Source organism: Cannabis sativa, chromosome 4 (genome assembly GCF_029168945.1).
Source record: "Cannabis sativa cultivar Pink pepper isolate KNU-18-1 chromosome 4, ASM2916894v1, whole genome shotgun sequence".
Taxonomy (NCBI): Eukaryota; Viridiplantae; Streptophyta; class Magnoliopsida; order Rosales; family Cannabaceae; genus Cannabis; species Cannabis sativa.
The window spans coordinates 81,886,037-81,902,480 of NC_083604.1; the positions used below are offsets into that span (position 1 = coordinate 81,886,037).

Here is a 16,444-nt window from a genome sequence, read left to right on the forward strand (position 1 = left end):
ATGTTATTTGAGCAATATTACATAAAGAAACATATAATGTCCAACACTCCTTATTTTAATTGGTACAATTTAGTAATGAATTCTATAAATGTGTAGAATCCAATTCATATCATGTAAATTTGGCTTTGGATAATAGTACCTATTAACAATATTCAAAACAGTGTCCAACACTACCTTATAATGAGTATCAAAAAATCATATTAAATTACACTAATATATATATAATACACTCACACAATCAATCAAACCAAATAGAGATTCCTAATTGTCATATGTATCGAGCAAGCAAAATCTCTGTGCATTACCATTTCAAACCCCTCTTATTTTCAAAACGTTGCTTTATCATGGCCCCTCAACAACAACAGCTCACCTTTCACCACTTTTTTTTCCTACACCCTTTTGTTTTTATTGTACCCTTATTTATTTCTCCATTCAAAAAATTTTAATCTCATTATTTTTGTTTTTATAATTGTGTATGTTATATTTATTAAAACTAACCTATAATTTTTTCAAAAAATTCTAAATAATTTACCGTAATAAAAATAAATTCAAAAATTACTTACACAAGTATAAAAAAGAACAGTTAAACATGAAAAAATATATTTTAATCTTATTTTAGACACTCGTAAACTATTTTAAATTTTTCAAAAATTTATAAATAATTTTAAAAAAAAATTGAACATAAAATCTCTCTTACATATCAAAATATATAGTTAACTTAAACCTATCTTACCTATGCAATGCGATCCAATTTTAAAAACTTATTTTATGTAAAATATTACTCAATATAAATAAAAAACAAATATATATTATACATATAAATTAATTTAGTTGGTAAGTTAAATTTAAATTTTGTTGTCATTGTACCAAAATAGTTGAGTAACTAACACATGTGCCCAAACAGTAAAATAAACTAAAATAGTTGGAGAAGAAAGTGACCTTACAAAGCATCAATATCTGACAATCCCATTTCATTTTCAACGTTGTATCACTCTCTCTGTTCTGTAAGCATTTACAATCAATCTGTCGGCATTAAACGAATCGTTTTATCAAATGGAATTTAACTTTTTACCTTACTTTGTTACTACTTTTGGCAGTACTACAGTAAATAAGTATTGAACAAATTGTTATTGTGTGTCTCCTCTCATTATTAGAAAAATCAGAACAAGATATTACAAATGGTACGAGTTCTCAGGCAACTTTGTACAACATTTTTTTGGGTAATTTACTAGTAAATAGTAATAGATTTGACTTAAAATAACAAAATGGGAAACCAAAGAAAAACAAAAATAGGTATCAGTAGAGAATGAATTAGAATTAGAAGTCTACTTACTTCCAAGTTCCCTCTGTCTGTAGTTTTTTCGGTATATAGAAAGAAAAAAAGAACTTACAGGACCTGTTCTTCTTTGGTTGCGTGTCAATGGTGTGTAATTAGTAAGCTTCTTTGATTACGATCGCCTTTGTTTCAGGCTTTTGATGGAGCTTTTTGGTAAATTAAACCTTGAAGCTCCAACTGATAATGAGGCTGTGAAAGAAGTTTCAGGCGCAGCAGGAATAGCATTGAGAATTACATATCTAAGCACTCTGAATGAAAAAAAATTGGGTTCCCGAAACAAGCTCCTACGCCATCAAATAGACTGGCGAGAATTAGGGGGTCTTTTGGTCCTCCGGAACTTCTAATGGGGTAGGCAAGAGGTTCAGAAAACTCCCTTGTGTTGATGATTGGTCACTTGCCGGTGTATCTGATGCTTCAGATGACTCCGAGTCACCATCTATCCAAGTGAGCCCCAAAGGAATGAGAATGATGATACATGTGTATATATATATATATGTTTGTGTATATAGAGAGGGAAATGAAACAGGTTTTAGCATACCGAAAAGGGTTTTAATCGAGGGTCGCTTTGGCTTGTTGGTTTTCTTCTTCAACTCAGCTACAGGGAGAAAGAATACCATATAATCAAGTTGTCGTTAACATAGTTTCGTGCTCATACAAACCTATATACTTCTGTGATTTTATATTGCAATTCTCATATATTTAACATCACCCGCCCGAACTGAAGATATACTTTTCAGATTACTAAAATACTAACAAGTGAAAATAATAATACGGGAGAGAAAAATATACCCATCCCAGGAACTTGATAATCGTTGATGATTTCAAAGTTTTTATACGTGTATCCCACAAAATTGAGGTCCTTGGAGGAGAGCATCTGAGAAAAGAAAAAGATTAATGTTTCCCAAACAAAACTAAAAAATTGATATCAGCAGCGCCCCCAAAAAAAATGAATGGACAGATCATCATACAGGCAGGCCACTACTTCTCCATAAATAGTATATATTAATTTTCATCTTAAAAAGATCAGATGGTATGGAACAATAGTCCCTGCTTAAGACTTGGGTGAAAAGAGTGCATATACTTCAAAATAACAAACACCAATGACAATGGAATGAATATACCAATGCTTGTATAAATTACTAGCCAATAAGAAGCATATAAGACTGCGTACCTTTCTCCAAGGACCAGTTTTGGATGAAGTATTTGTTTGATTTTCCGACTGCCAAATCCAAGAAAGAGCACCGTGACTAACATGAAATTGCCATCATTTAGTTTGACAGAATCAGTAAGAAAATGAAGCATAAGTACCTCTTCAAACTTTTCAAAGTTTTGAGTATCCAATTCATCATTGACCTCGGGGATAAACGCAGCTTCCATCTGATAGAGTTTGTCCCATTCAACACCTCTGAACCAATTATGCGCCTAATGAAAGCATCAGCACCAAGATGATTCCAATTATAGAAAAGTTGTTTAGAGGAAAAAATTCTAAGAAATCTAGAATAGGACACACCATAAACCACCTTTATTTCGCCTGCACCTCTTGATCCTAGCCTCTGGTTGACATTACACAAAAGTTTAGTAATAAGATCTTTTGCCTCTTGAGTTAGCTTTGCCTCTTCAGGGAATTTCAAGTGAGTTCTCCAATTAACTATCTGAAATAAACAAGCAAGAAGTACCAAATAATCACACAAATTAAGATTTTCTTATTCCTTATTCAATAAATGGAATGGTAGTTAAAAACAAACTTAAGCATTACAAAACATATTACATAGTTGAAAAATTGGATATGATATAAGTTTACCTTCCTGCACGTCGACATTGGATCATCAGAATAGAAAGGTGGGTACCCAACCAACATTTCAAACATAATAGCACCAAGTGACCACCTGCATATCAACATAACGTATAACCAACAAAACTCATTCTAAAATAGTTTCATGACAATGTAAAAGGGTATTGAAAAGCTACATACCAATCACATTCCATCCCATAACCTTTTTTCAACAGAACCTCCGGAGCAATATAATCGGGTGTACCAACAGTAGAATAAGCCTGCAGTAACCAAATATTTCAGTTCAAGAGAACATTTTCCAACAAATATGCTTACAGGCCTATGGTGACAGAATGGAAAGAAAGAGAAAAAAAAGGAAACCAGTTTGCCTCACTAGCATTTTTTGAACCATATTTAAAAGGGGAAAAGGAGAATGTAATTTGTGAATGGAAAGTAATTTACAAGCATCCTCCTATTCTTCTGCCAATGTTGCAGTTGTTCTTGCTGGGAGCGCGCTGGATTCTGATCATTTTGTGCAACCCCAGTTGGATTGTTCGCTATTGAAAAGTCCTCTTGGAGGTTACTGCAGTCTAACGGTTTACACAGTCCAAAATCAGACAGCTTCAGATGTCCATATCGTTCAAGTAACAAATTGTCAGGCTTAATATCCCTGCAACATTAAGGACTGATAAGATCAGATAAGATCACTCTCCTCCGGTCTTGAATCCAATCCAAAAAAAAAAATTAATTATGTTTAAGCCATATCACAATATCTTGATAAATCATGAAATTTTATACCCACAAACCTATGAATATAATTGTGTTTATGAATAGATTCAATAGCCAAAATGGTTTCTGCAATATAAAATCGAGCTTCATCTTCTGTCAAAGTGTCCTTTCTCATAAGTAAAGTCATCATATCTCCTCCAGGTAAATATTCCATAATAAGATAAAGATATTCATCATCTTGAAATGAACAGTATAGCTTCACGATATATATGCTGTCCACCTCAGCGAGCAGATTCCTTTCAGCTTTAACATGCTCAACCTAAAATTATCGAGATCCAACTAAAATTAACACCCATAAAAAGATAGACATCCGTTTGGATATAACAACCTAAAAAGATAGAAACCCAATTGGAAATAACAACCCAAAAAGATAGAAACCCATTTGGAAATAAGTATGATAGAAACCCAATTGGAAATACCAAACGCAGACCAGTTAACTGAATACCTGACCCCTACGAAGCATTTCTGATTTCTTCAGCTTTTTCATAGCATATACATGACCAGTTGTCTTTTCCCTACAGACACGAACCTGGACATTAAAGCCAAGTTAATATTGATAAACAAAATATTTAGAATAACCCCACTACTATACTATTACATAAGTGTAGAAGCACCAGTTGAACATTCACACAGAACAAAATAAATATCCTTATTAAAAAAAATATTGTACCTCCCCAAATGCACCCTTGCCAATCATTGTCAATAACTCAAAATCATCAGCACCCATTTTATGCCTTTGTAGTCGCATGTATTCAGTCTCCTTCTTCTCCAAAAATTTAAGAAGGTTGTTTTGGTCTTCTTCAGATACATCAGCATCAGCTAATTTCTTTTCCAAAATATTTCTCCTGTATAAAAGGGGAAAAAAAAAAAGGAAAGAAAGAAAGAAATCAATAAAAATGTTATGTGAAGAAACATTTTTGATGTTTCTATACATTATGAAATTTTGGCTCAATTATTTTACAAAATTAAAAAAGGGAAGTGACCAACATCCAATGCAACTATCATTTACAACGAAGCTGCATAAAGTAAGAGAATAACAAAGTAGCAAAAAGTAGTGTATCTAGTAATTATAAAGCTAACTCATGCAATCATGAGATCCAAAGCTTTTTCCTTTTAAACAAAAATTACAACAGTATATATACATATATGCATATACAATTTTCTTTTTTTTGGAAAAACAGATATAATAATCCTCAGTCTTAAGATTTTGGTCAACTATCTTAACATTTATAAATTAATAAATTAAGATATAATGAGAATTCAAGAAAACTTTGTTTGGCCTTAAGCACAAACAAAATTTATAAATTAAAATCAAAAAGAGCAAATTTCAATAAGTAAAAAATTTAAGAAATCAAATCAAGGACGAACTACTTACCGTTCCTTTCTCTCCTGCAAATTCTTCATTTGTTCCTTGTAATGATTCTCAATATACTGCTTAGCAGCAGCGACCTTCTGCTTCGTGATATTGGAAAGCGCTTCCTCATCCATTTGTGGATCGATTTCCTCATCTAGATCTCCAGACAAACTATCCTTCTTCCTAGAAGAATTTCTCAACTTATCTCTCGGTTGAAGCTTCTGAAACCAACTCCTAGCCGAATCCATTTCCTTCTTTCTCACTCTTATATCATCAAACCAGCAAAGCAATATATTCGTTTTTGTCAACGAAAAATCTCAAAATGCATGTACAACCAATTCAACGCCGTCTACATTCCGCAACAATAATAAAAAATCACACACAAATTCACATCAATTTGATCAAAATCAAAAGTTGAAAAAACCAGTACCGCATGGAAACCAAACCCTAAGAGATCTGATATTGGAGGAGAGTGGGGGAATGAATGAATGAATGAATTACCTTGGTTTCTTGTTGTCCGCGCGATTCTCTCATTCCGTATCGAACACAGAGCCACACACAAACACAGAACCATACGAAGGAAGAGAGAGAAAGAAGAGAGAGAGAATAGAGAGAGAGAGTTCCCTCCGTATTTATATTTATATCTCTTTTCTAATATCCTTCCCTCCTTTCTCCTAATTCTATTTTATTTTTAATTTTTAATTTAATAATTTTATAAGATTATTTCACAAATAAAAAAATTATAAAAATATTATTATATAGAATTTTAAATATTTTTACTATTTTTATAATTTTATTTATAAAAAATACGATCTTTTAATTTATTTTTATCTTATATTTTTGATAATTTGTTGTTGTTTATATCATTTTTTTGTTATTTCGTGTTATTTTTATAGAGTACCGTAAAAATATAAAAAATAATAATCAAAAGTATAAATGTAAAAATTTTACAAAAAAAATAATATTTTATCTAATTATTCTTTTTATTATATTTAATTTTTAATTATTTTATTAGTTATAGAGTTGAATGAACATGCTCTAATATATCTAATGTTGTGTCTGTTATTAATTATGATGTTGTAATTTTTTTATCTGATTTTTAATATTCTTTTTTTGTAAACAGATTTATGAATCAAGCTTAGTTAGCTCGTTTTTTCTTATTTTGGTGTTGTTTCTAACGAGGGAGATGTCTTAATTGAATTGCAGATTTTTCTTTTAATTGATTGTTATTAATAAAATTGTATGATTTTTTCAAAGAGAGAGAGACAGTTGCCTCAATAGACAAGGTGGGTCGTGTTCTCCTAAAGTAGCTGAAGTAACTAGTATCAAATAGGCACTTAGTTGGATTAGAGCAAAGGTTTAGCAAGATGTCTCCCTTGAATTTGACTGTTTGGTAGCTGTTCAAGCCATCAAGAGCTCAGTCCAGTTACCTTCAGCTTTCGATGGTTGATATGAATTGTCTTAATTTTAATTTTGTACAGCGTTCTACTAACAAGGCGACGCATTTTTTAACGAGGTGTTCTTATTTTTCATCAATTTGTGTTTTTATGACTACAACTCCCCTCATGAATTGATAGAAATTGTTATAGATAATTTATCTTATTAATAAATTGCAATATTTACATTCAAAAAAAAAAAAAAGAGAGAGAAAGAGCTCCCTCCATATTTATATAAGCATTGCTATGAGACTAGGCACCATGATGAAGTATCGTAAAATAAGTGGGACACGATATTAAGTTGCACCAATAACGATATTACACCTCACATGGTACTAGGCACCATATTAATATTTCTCTATTTAATATTTATACCACTTTCTAATTTCTAATATCCTTCCATCCCTTCTCTTATTTTTATTGTATTTATTTTATATTTTTAATTTAATATTTTTATTATTTTATTAGAGCATTCACAACAATTTTTCAAAAATAGAAAAACTTTAAAATATTTAAAGAATCGTATTAAAAATCACTACATCATGTGTTTTAAATTCTTTTTTCGTTTAAAGTGGCCAAAACATAAAATGTCACCACTACTAAAGCACTAACATAAAAATAACATTTTTTAACAATTTATACATACTAATTAATATTAATACTCTCAGTAATGGTTTAAGTGAAGTTGTGTTTTATATATATTATTACTTGTAATCTTGTATCACTAAGATTAAGGCGTCACTTTAGGAAGTTTTTTTTTAAAAAAAAAAATAATAAAAAAATAGTTGAAAACATGACAAAATATAATTGTTTAATTGTTTATACACATAAAATATTTGGAGTAAGTGGGTTAGTTAATCACTATTACACATAATAATACATAATTAAGATATATATATATATATTTATTCTTTACATGTTATCATGTTTATATACTTGAAACAAAGTTGAACTATTTTCTAAGGCAAAAAATAAATAAAAGACAAAGTCACCAAAGACAAGTGATATTTATTGTCTTTGCCGTGTTGAAAGGTTTCTTGCAATAAGGACATTGTGGACCATTTTTTATTTTTTATAATCCAAATATTATAAACACCACAATTTTTTTAAACCCTAAAAAAAAGCAAGAAATAGTAAGGGACATTTTAATGTAATTCACCATCAAATCTCACACATTTTAATTTAATAAATAATATAAAAATCACTAACTATTTATTATTTGTCACTTTAGTATGGTGCTGATCACCTTAAGATGTCTAATAACAATATTAAAATAAATATATAATTTTTACGAACTATATTTTACTTTTTAGGAATTATTTTTAATTATAATTTCACATAGCCTAATAAAAATAATAATATGTATTTTTCAAAAAAAAAAAAGGTTTAAATTAAGTGTGTAAAAAATTACTGAAAAAATTATATATTCGTATATTTTTTATTATTTTTAGATATTTATGAATATATTAGGAAAGAGGGGTATTTTCTATTTTTTTTTTTTTTTTTGCAAGAATATTATTTGGATTTATTATGATAATTAGAAGATGAAATTATATGTATATCATTATCATGAGATGACATTAGTACACATCAATTAGGGTCCACACATGTACCATTTAATAGGGAAAAACACAAGATTAGGAAAAGTGAATAGAACAGTTTTATAAACTTGTTTTTAACTGAAAGTGTGTTTGGTTTTTGTTTTGGTTTAGATGACATGATGAGTGGTTATGGAGAAAAAAGGTTGGAGAAAAATTCCCATCATAATGTGACTTGTGCAAAAACAAGAAGTGGTTGAGTAGAAACAACTTTGCTTGATTGGTTTATTATGCTTCTTTTTCTTATCCCTTATTCCTAACATCTTTTTATTTCTTCTTGTGTTGTGTTTGTATAGAGTACTCAATTCGATATGAGTAATGATATTTGCACTTAAAGTATGTATAAAAATATAATATTTAGTAATGTAATGTTGTTTCTAATTTTTAATAGTGAGTTTCGTCTATAATAACATTGATTAGTTAAATAAATTGGTATATTTTGAGTATACGATTATTGCTTTAGTGATATTAATATAATTCCATAGTAGTTTCATATATCTTAATTTAAAATTAGTTAAAATTTAAATATATGAAATATGGTATTTATTTACACTAATATTCATCTAGGATGTTATGTGAGTGCTTTTTAGCATTTATCTGATGATAATTCTGGTACCTTCAATCACTTTGAAAATGAATTCGAGTGTTCAAACTAAAATGGTTAAAGTAATTAAATAAGAGGATCACTATGATTATAACTTTTGATAAATTTATCAAAAATTAAAATAATTATTTGATATTATAGATGACTCGTTATAAATTATTTGATAATTATTTGATATTATAGGTTTGTTTAACAAGTTCCTATTTAGCAGAATGCAATTTCTTAAGTGTTGTCGTCTTTAATCCTGCTAATAATTTAACACACTTTTTATTGATACTTGAAAATTTCAAAGCACTAGGAGATTTTACTCGTTAGTATCGATTACGCGGTCTATAAATTTTTGTTGCTCGCAACGGTTATGGTTACGATCACCATGTTTATTTATATCTAAATATTAGTTTAGTTACACTTAATAATTTTTGACAGCTATGGAACTTATTCTTTTGTATGTGTAGCAAGAGATGAAAATAGGTGTTTGATGGAGGCTCTAACATGCTGTCGGGCAGGTACAGTTCAACCGGCTTTGGCCGAAGCCATGGGGGTTCGGGAGGCTTTAAGTTGGGTGAAGAAAAAGGCGTGGCATGGTGTAGTGGTGGAATCCGATTGTCTCTCCGTAATTCAAGCAATTCGTAGTAATCTTCCTTTGTTATCCTATTTTGGAAGTGTTATTTCTGATTGCAAATTATTTTTAAAACAAATTGGTGATGTTTCTGTTAATTTCATTAGACGGTCTGCTAATAGTGTTGCTCACTCCTTTGCGAGGACATTCTATTTTGTTGTTGATAGTACTCTTACAAGCAATGATGTTTCTACTGAATTGCTTCATGTAATCTCGAGTGATTGCAATTAATAAAGTTATTAATTTCTTCAAAAAAAATAATAATTTAGCTTAGTTTGTTTATATATTCTAGTACTAGTTTAGTTACAATTTATATTAATATTTGGTATTTGTAGGTAGTGAAGTGCATAATTTGGTAAGTCACACCTCTCAAAGTCAACATATAAAAACATAGCAAAAGTAGTTTTTATTTTTTAACTGATAGATTATGGCAATTAATAAGAGATTAATTAAATCATATAAATGCCTCAATTGGTATGTTGTACAATCATAAAGAGTTCTTGTACCTTTCCTTAATTTTAATAATCTAAATTTAATCATTAAAAAACTAAAACTAAACTCCAAAAGAGAAGATAATATAATACTGAGACTTTATTATCAATTAAATCAACATTATTACAATAAAAACAACAGATTGTGTAATTGAAAATTACTGCTTTAATTTACTCACAATTCAAAACTATAAATAACAAAAGCTTTTTTCTCTCTTAAATTAGAGAACTGTAAACGAAATATTACAATTAAAAATCAACGGTAATAAGCCATGTGTCTTGATGAAAAAAAAGGAGAGGTCTTTTGGATTTGAGGTTTTTTTTTATCGAGCTTGACTTCAGAACGAAGCCAAGACTCGACAACAGAAAGGAGATTAGCCGAGTTATTTAACTCGGCTATCTCGGTTAACTTCTCAGATCTCTTAAGCTTACCATCTTGAATATAAGCCAGATGAGTTGCCCATGTCTCCAACCCATCAAAGATATGGGTTGCATATACTATAGTTGCTCCTCTCTATAATTAATGAACAAACATTGTTATACATTGCCAGACCAGACAACTAAACAATCACATTATACTAAGTTTACTTTGTCTGGAAATAATTCAATGCAGAAGAATCACCAAATTAAGTTTTTCAGATCCAATAGCACATGTACTGTCTCCCCTTTATATATATATAAATATATGTTTGTATGCATGTGTTTGGATGTTATAAATAAATAGAAATAAGTAGTCAAATTACCTGTTCACATTCTTCTTTGAAGAAATCGAGTAAGTCTAGTCTAGCAACAACGTCTAAGTCGACTGTTACCTCATCAAGCAACAGAACCTGTTAAGTCATTGAAAATGTTTTATAGATTATAGTTAGAAGTAAACAATGTTGGTATTCTGTTTTTGATTTTTTTTATAGCAATGATAACTTTATTGAAAATAATATAATTCAGTACAATTTAGAAAATCTAAATATTTTTAAGAAATTGAGAGATTTATTGTAACCAAATTATAAGTTGTTTATTTATTCTAAGAGCATACACAGAACCGAAAAACTGACATTGATTAGAAACACCCTGAAAATCTGGTGGATAACATAACAGATACAACAAATATACAATCTATTTCAACAACCAGAAAATCCAATCTAATGCATAATATGTATGACTAGACTGCCAAGGCCTTGGACTCTACCATTAAATTTGTTTAGACTTTTACTAGACCTCGGAATGAGTCCCGGCCTATGGTCTTGCTCTTGTATCTATTATACCGAAAAATATTTTTTGTAACGATCATGAGGTCTAATTTTAATTAATAGTAACACGTTACTTTCTTTTTTTTTAAAAAAAAAAAGAAAAAAGAAACGGTTTACTCGGTTCTTGGGAGGTGGATTCATACACACTAGTACCAATTCAGTTTTTGAAAGAATTAAAGTTTAGCTGTTCATTAATATCACAAAAGAATTACAAAATTTCCTAGCTATTCGAGACACTGATATCTCCCTGAGTAAATTTTAGTCATACCAGTACAAATCAATTCCTAATCCTTTAGGATTAATCAGTCCCTCTATCTATACTTATTCATCCCTACTGTTTTAAGCTAGCTATTAGGACAGCTCACTTAACAACTAAAAATTTGACAACTCAGCCTCTATAATCCAAATCAATTATATTTGAGAGACTAATATCAAGGCCATGTGATCACCAAAATTATCTTTTCTATTAAATGCTTCTTGAGGTATTTCAGCCAAAAAATAAAAGTACCAAAAACAGACACAAGACAATGTACTCTGAGTGGGATATTTTAGAGAATCCTTGAAAATGAGAGCACACAACCATTTTTATATTGTAATGATTAAACTTATATTCATCTTTAATTATCATTATTATTATTATTACTACCTTAAATGGGTGAAGAAGTCCCATGCAGATTTGGACTCTACGCCTCTGCCCATCTGATACTTTATGCATTTTCCATTTCAGGTCAATATCAAGTAGCTCAATCAATTTGTCTCTTCTAACAGGATCACTCCCTTCAACTGCCAATTTATTTAGATTAAAAAGGAACAGAGTTAAATCATTAAATGGGTTATTTTAGAAAATCTGGCTAATCACAAAGGGTTGTCTTATTTATTCATTCATAATCTCAATTTTTTGAAAAGGGTTTAGCATCAAATTCAGAAAAGAGAGAAATTAATTATAGAAAGCAACAAATTAACTTACCTCCAAATATCATATGCTCAGCAGAGAAGTCTCCTTGGAGTGGAATTTCTCCCTGAAAGAGTAAAGAAACAACTTTAACTATAATGAACGTATGTGTTTTAAGACTAAATCATTTTAAAGAATAAACCTATGTAATTAAAGTGACGTTTGTTTGATTGGGATGAATGAAAATATAAGAATAGAAATGGGAATGAAAATAAGAATAGGAATTGAATGGAATCAAATTTAAAACACATAAAAAAAATTGATGAAAAAATTATTATAATTTTTCTCATCTTGCATTAGAGTGGTCATTCTTTCGATCTCAAAATGGAATAGTCAATCCACTAAAATGATAGAAAAATTATTCTATTGGAATGATATTCTAATACTTCAAAACGCAACCAAACAAAGGATTAAAATAAAAATTGTTTCCTTTCTAATCTATTTCATTACTTCCAACCAAACACTACCTAAGTGATTTAAACAGTAAACTATTATATCTTAAAGAGAAAAGAAAGAAGGTAATTATTTGGTACTTTGATTTATCGAAATTCAAATTTAATACTTTATGTTTTCAATAATACATATTAACTTTAATTTGTACATATTTAGTAATTTATACTCACATTTGATCAATATTGATTAAAAAGACTTTAGTCATGTAAGTTTTAAATTCATATTTTATACTTAATAATTTAATCATATTGATCAAATTTGTTGATAAAACACAAAATATTTCCCCAAAAAAAGATAGAAAACAGTTCGCAACAATACTTAGCTACATCAAATGTCACCTTTCAAAAGCACATTATTAGCAAACCAACTTTTCTAAATTTACAATAAACGACTCTAAAACAGACCTAAAATCATACAAACCGACCCTAAAACAACTGCAAATTTCACATAATCATGTTGTTAATGTTAGTTTGGCATATTACACTGCCTCAATGGGGAACTATGTTTATCAAAACAGAGCATGAAATTTACACATTAAAAAGTAACTTGCACACATTCTACAACAAGCATAAATGTCCTTTTTTTTCATTGCTAGTATAATTGTTCCAAAACTTAACACAAAGAATTGAAAGAAAAGAATTAGAAAAACAATGCGAAAATGCTCTGCATGCATCCCTGATGAAAACATCCTCCTGAGTCACGTGGCAATACGGAATTTATCGATAGGATAGAGTCGTCAGGAGGTTGCTTACTCTCATGGATGTATAGCATTGCTCATAGTCATAACATTAAGAAAAATGCTAAAAGTAACTATTGATTTCTAGCACTACTATAAGAAATTCAATTGATGTAACTAAGTATGAGTCTAATAACTATTATATCTCGACACTAGTGGTGCTAATAGCATTGCTCTCGACTCTCGTGTGACTGCTTACTCTCAAAGAGATATACATAACATTACTCATTACAACATCACGAGAAATTCTGTTAGTGTAATGTAATTAAGTATCCGATGAGAATCATGGGATTTCATCTCAAAACCAATTGATAAAATTAATTGGTGATGAGTGGAGTAGTTCATGTTCTTATATATGACTCAATACTTTTACATTTAATCCACATGGGATAATGTTCTCCAATAGTATCCATTTAACATAATTATAACTTAATAACTATTACAAAATGTCAAAATTTGGATAAATGTGAGTGAGTATACGATAACATGCATGACAAAATTAATTTGTAATAGAGGAATAGCCATAAATTTTATATATATAGTATTATATTTTCACTTATTAACAATGTGAGACAAAAAAAAAATCACTAAAAACCACTAATAGCAAATAATGTGAGACTCTCACCTCGCTCATAGCAATGCTCAAAGCAATTATGATGAAATTGAAAAACAAAAAGCAAATTTCATATAGAAATTTAAAAAAACTCACAGCAGAGCCAACGGTTTTACTCCAAGATCCACCCAAATAAGCCAAATCACCGCTACAAACCAAATTGGTATCGTGAAAAGCCGAACGATTCAAAACCTGCACAACATCTTTCCCTCCAACCATATGCTTACCACCCAAAATCTTCAAAAACGTTGTTTTCCCTGCCACAACAGTTTTTCTTTTTCTTTTCAATTTCTCGGGAAACAAACAGAACACGAAAGAAAAGAAAGTAATTTTGATTGCCACCACTTACCAGATCCATTGGCGCCAACCAATAAACATCGAGATCCAGGCTTAATATCGAGATCGAAATTGACGAAGAGCGGAGGTTGTCCATCGTAGCTGAATTGCAACCCACACACCTCAATCCCACCGCCACCGTTCGAACTCTGATCCGCCATAGCTGAGTATAGTTCGAAGAAGAAGCTCTCTCGTGTTTCATTTCGTTTCGTTCTCCTCTACTTTATGTACTTTTTCCTAAACCAACACCCAGCCAATCAAATTCGAGCACGTGGAAAGTTGGTAGCTTTATTAAACTTCGAGCGTTGAACGAGTCCATGTGGTTGATTCTCAACCAGCCACGTAAGCTGAAGACATTGATTGCTTGGGCAAGAAGCCACGTCGTCCCTGTCAAATTGGAGGTTGGTGTAGGTTAGTTATCGTACACCTTCGTTCTCTTAAATAATTTTTACTTATTAAGATTATTGTCCCAAATTCTCTCTCAAACTTTTAAGGTTGTTAAAATTTTTTCTTTAACTATTTAAATTATTTAAATTTAGGAACTTTTATCACTTTTTAGTAAAAAAAAATCTAATATATATAAAAATTCAAACAATTTCATTTAATACATATTAAAGTTCAAAAAATATCATTAAGTAGATATTAAAGTAGGGAGCATCATTCACTACATAAAAAATTACCAAAAATAATTAAATAGGACAAAAATTTATAAATCTAACCATATTAATAGTTCATAAAGAATTTTTAATGACCAAAAAAATTTAGAGATATGATTTAAAAGGGAAATTTGCGGCAAAAGTCCCCAAAAAGTTCAGTTTGATACAGATAAGTCCCCAACCTCCAAAAATAGCGGCAATAATCCTCAAGGTCATGTTTTTTATTTGTCCGTTGGTCTCCAAGTTAACAAGTCTGTTAAACCCATTTCAAATGCCACGTGTCGAAATATTATTGCTGGGTGTTATTATTTTAATTTAAAAAATAAAAATAAATAAATAATTTAAAAATAATTTCTTTTTTTCTTTTTCTTTTTTTTTCTTTTTCTTTCTTTTCTTCTTCGTCTTCTTTGTTTTCTTCTTCTTCTTATGCCAGAAACCCAACCCCAACCAGCCACAAAGTGTGACCGGAGCACCACCACGACCCCAACCACAACCACATCCTGACTGCTAACTTCGGCCAGCCCTAACCCCACTCCAGCCCCAATGTTGTCAATCGGCCACCAAAAGCCAACCCAAAATAATTTTTTAAAAATAAAATGAAAACCTAAAATTAAAAAATAATAACACCCACGAGGCTCTGTGTGAAGCTCTGTTAATGGAGTGTGAGAAGTTTTACTGTCCGTTTAATGATTGTTCGGCGGTTTTGGTGAGGGAAATTGGGGAAGATGAGGTGATAATGGAGTCGGAGTGTCCGATTTGCCATCGATTGTTCTGTGCGCGGTGTAATGTGGGTTGGCATTCGAAGATTGGGTGCGAAGATTACCAGAGATTGAATGAAGATGAGAGAGGGAGTGAAGATTTGATGGTTAGAGAAATGGCGAATCAGAAGAATTGGAAGAGATGCCCTCGTTGTAAATTCTATGTTGAAAGAATCGATGGTTGTTTGCATATTACTTGCAGGTCTCTCTCTCTCTCTCTCTCTCTCTCTCTCTCTCTCTCTCTCTCTCTCTCTCTCTCTCTCTCTCTCTCTCTCTCTCTCTCTCTCTCTCTCTGTTTTAATTGAATTTAATTATGAGCTTAAGAACTTGGTTAGTCTCTTAATTTAATTATTAAGTTTGGTTTTAGAGTAATGATTTGTTTTAGTTTGATGATTAGCTATGAACGAGTTGATTGATTAGTCTCTTAAATTTCTAGCCTGTGTTTTACTTTGATGATTTATTCAAATTTAGTTATGAACTTAAGAGTTGATTAGTCTCGTAATTATTAGTTTGGTTTCAGATTAATCACTCTGTAATTCTCTGTTTAAATCTATCAATCTATACACAAGTTTCTCTTTATTTTGATTATGCTATTGTTCTTGTACCAGCAGAGTCGGTCTAATCATTAGGTACAAGAAAATAAATCTAGCTGAGACCAATTTGAAATCTAAATTCGTCAAAATCTGATGGGTTTT

The 16,444-nt window shown here is 30.4% G+C and overlaps 2 protein-coding genes across 3 annotated transcripts; both read right to left on the reverse strand.

Annotated features, from left to right (window-relative positions):
* Window positions 1–1,115: 1,115 nt before the first annotated feature.
* On the reverse strand, window positions 1,116–5,897 carry LOC115712871 (uncharacterized). 2 transcript variants are annotated; one of them, XM_030641279.2, is made up of 14 exons: window positions 5,752–5,896; window positions 5,272–5,599; window positions 4,567–4,741; window positions 4,342–4,425; window positions 3,914–4,155; window positions 3,570–3,777; window positions 3,309–3,388; window positions 3,138–3,222; window positions 2,857–2,988; window positions 2,645–2,758; window positions 2,508–2,555; window positions 2,126–2,210; window positions 1,875–1,931; window positions 1,116–1,772 (listed from the first exon to the last, which is right to left on the reverse strand). In XM_030641279.2, the coding sequence occupies exons 2-14, from the start codon at window positions 5,496–5,498 to the stop codon at window positions 1,648–1,650; spliced, it is 1,662 nt and encodes a 553-aa protein (XP_030497139.1). In that variant the 5' UTR covers window positions 5,499–5,599; window positions 5,752–5,896; the 3' UTR covers window positions 1,116–1,647. The 2 variants fall into 2 exon arrangements, with proteins under 2 accessions (XP_030497139.1, XP_060970721.1); XM_061114738.1 differs by having other exon boundaries at window positions 1,116–1,931; window positions 5,752–5,897.
* Window positions 5,898–10,080: 4,183 nt separating this feature from the next.
* Window positions 10,081–14,594, reverse strand: LOC115712885 (ABC transporter I family member 19). The gene is made up of 6 exons (XM_030641300.2): window positions 14,349–14,594; window positions 14,096–14,256; window positions 12,213–12,264; window positions 11,892–12,028; window positions 10,742–10,828; window positions 10,081–10,512 (listed from the first exon to the last, which is right to left on the reverse strand). The coding sequence occupies exons 1-6, from the start codon at window positions 14,494–14,496 to the stop codon at window positions 10,255–10,257; spliced, it is 843 nt and encodes a 280-aa protein (XP_030497160.1). The 5' UTR covers window positions 14,497–14,594; the 3' UTR covers window positions 10,081–10,254.
* Window positions 14,595–16,444: the final 1,850 nt, after the last annotated feature.

Coding starts and splice junctions, on each gene's coding strand:
- LOC115712871 (XM_061114738.1), bottom strand. CDS start 5,498: ATGGATTCGGCTAGGAGTTGGTTTCAGAAGCTTCAACCGAGAGATAAG. Junction 2,556..2,644: donor ACTTTGAAAAGTTTGAAGAG/GTACTTATGCTT, acceptor TGGATTTGGCAG/TCGGAAAATCAAACAAATAC. Junction 1,932..2,125: donor TTATCAAGTTCCTGGGATGG/GTATATTTTTCT, acceptor TTCTCCCTGTAG/CTGAGTTGAAGAAGAAAACC.
- LOC115712885 (XM_030641300.2), bottom strand. CDS start 14,496: ATGGCGGATCAGAGTTCGAACGGTGGCGGTGGGATTGAGGTGTGTGGG. Junction 10,829..11,891: donor GACTTCTTCACCCATTTAAG/GTAGTAATAATA, acceptor ATGACTTAACAG/GTTCTGTTGCTTGATGAGGT. Junction 10,513..10,741: donor TCAAAGAAGAATGTGAACAG/GTAATTTGACTA, acceptor CATTAATTATAG/AGAGGAGCAACTATAGTATA.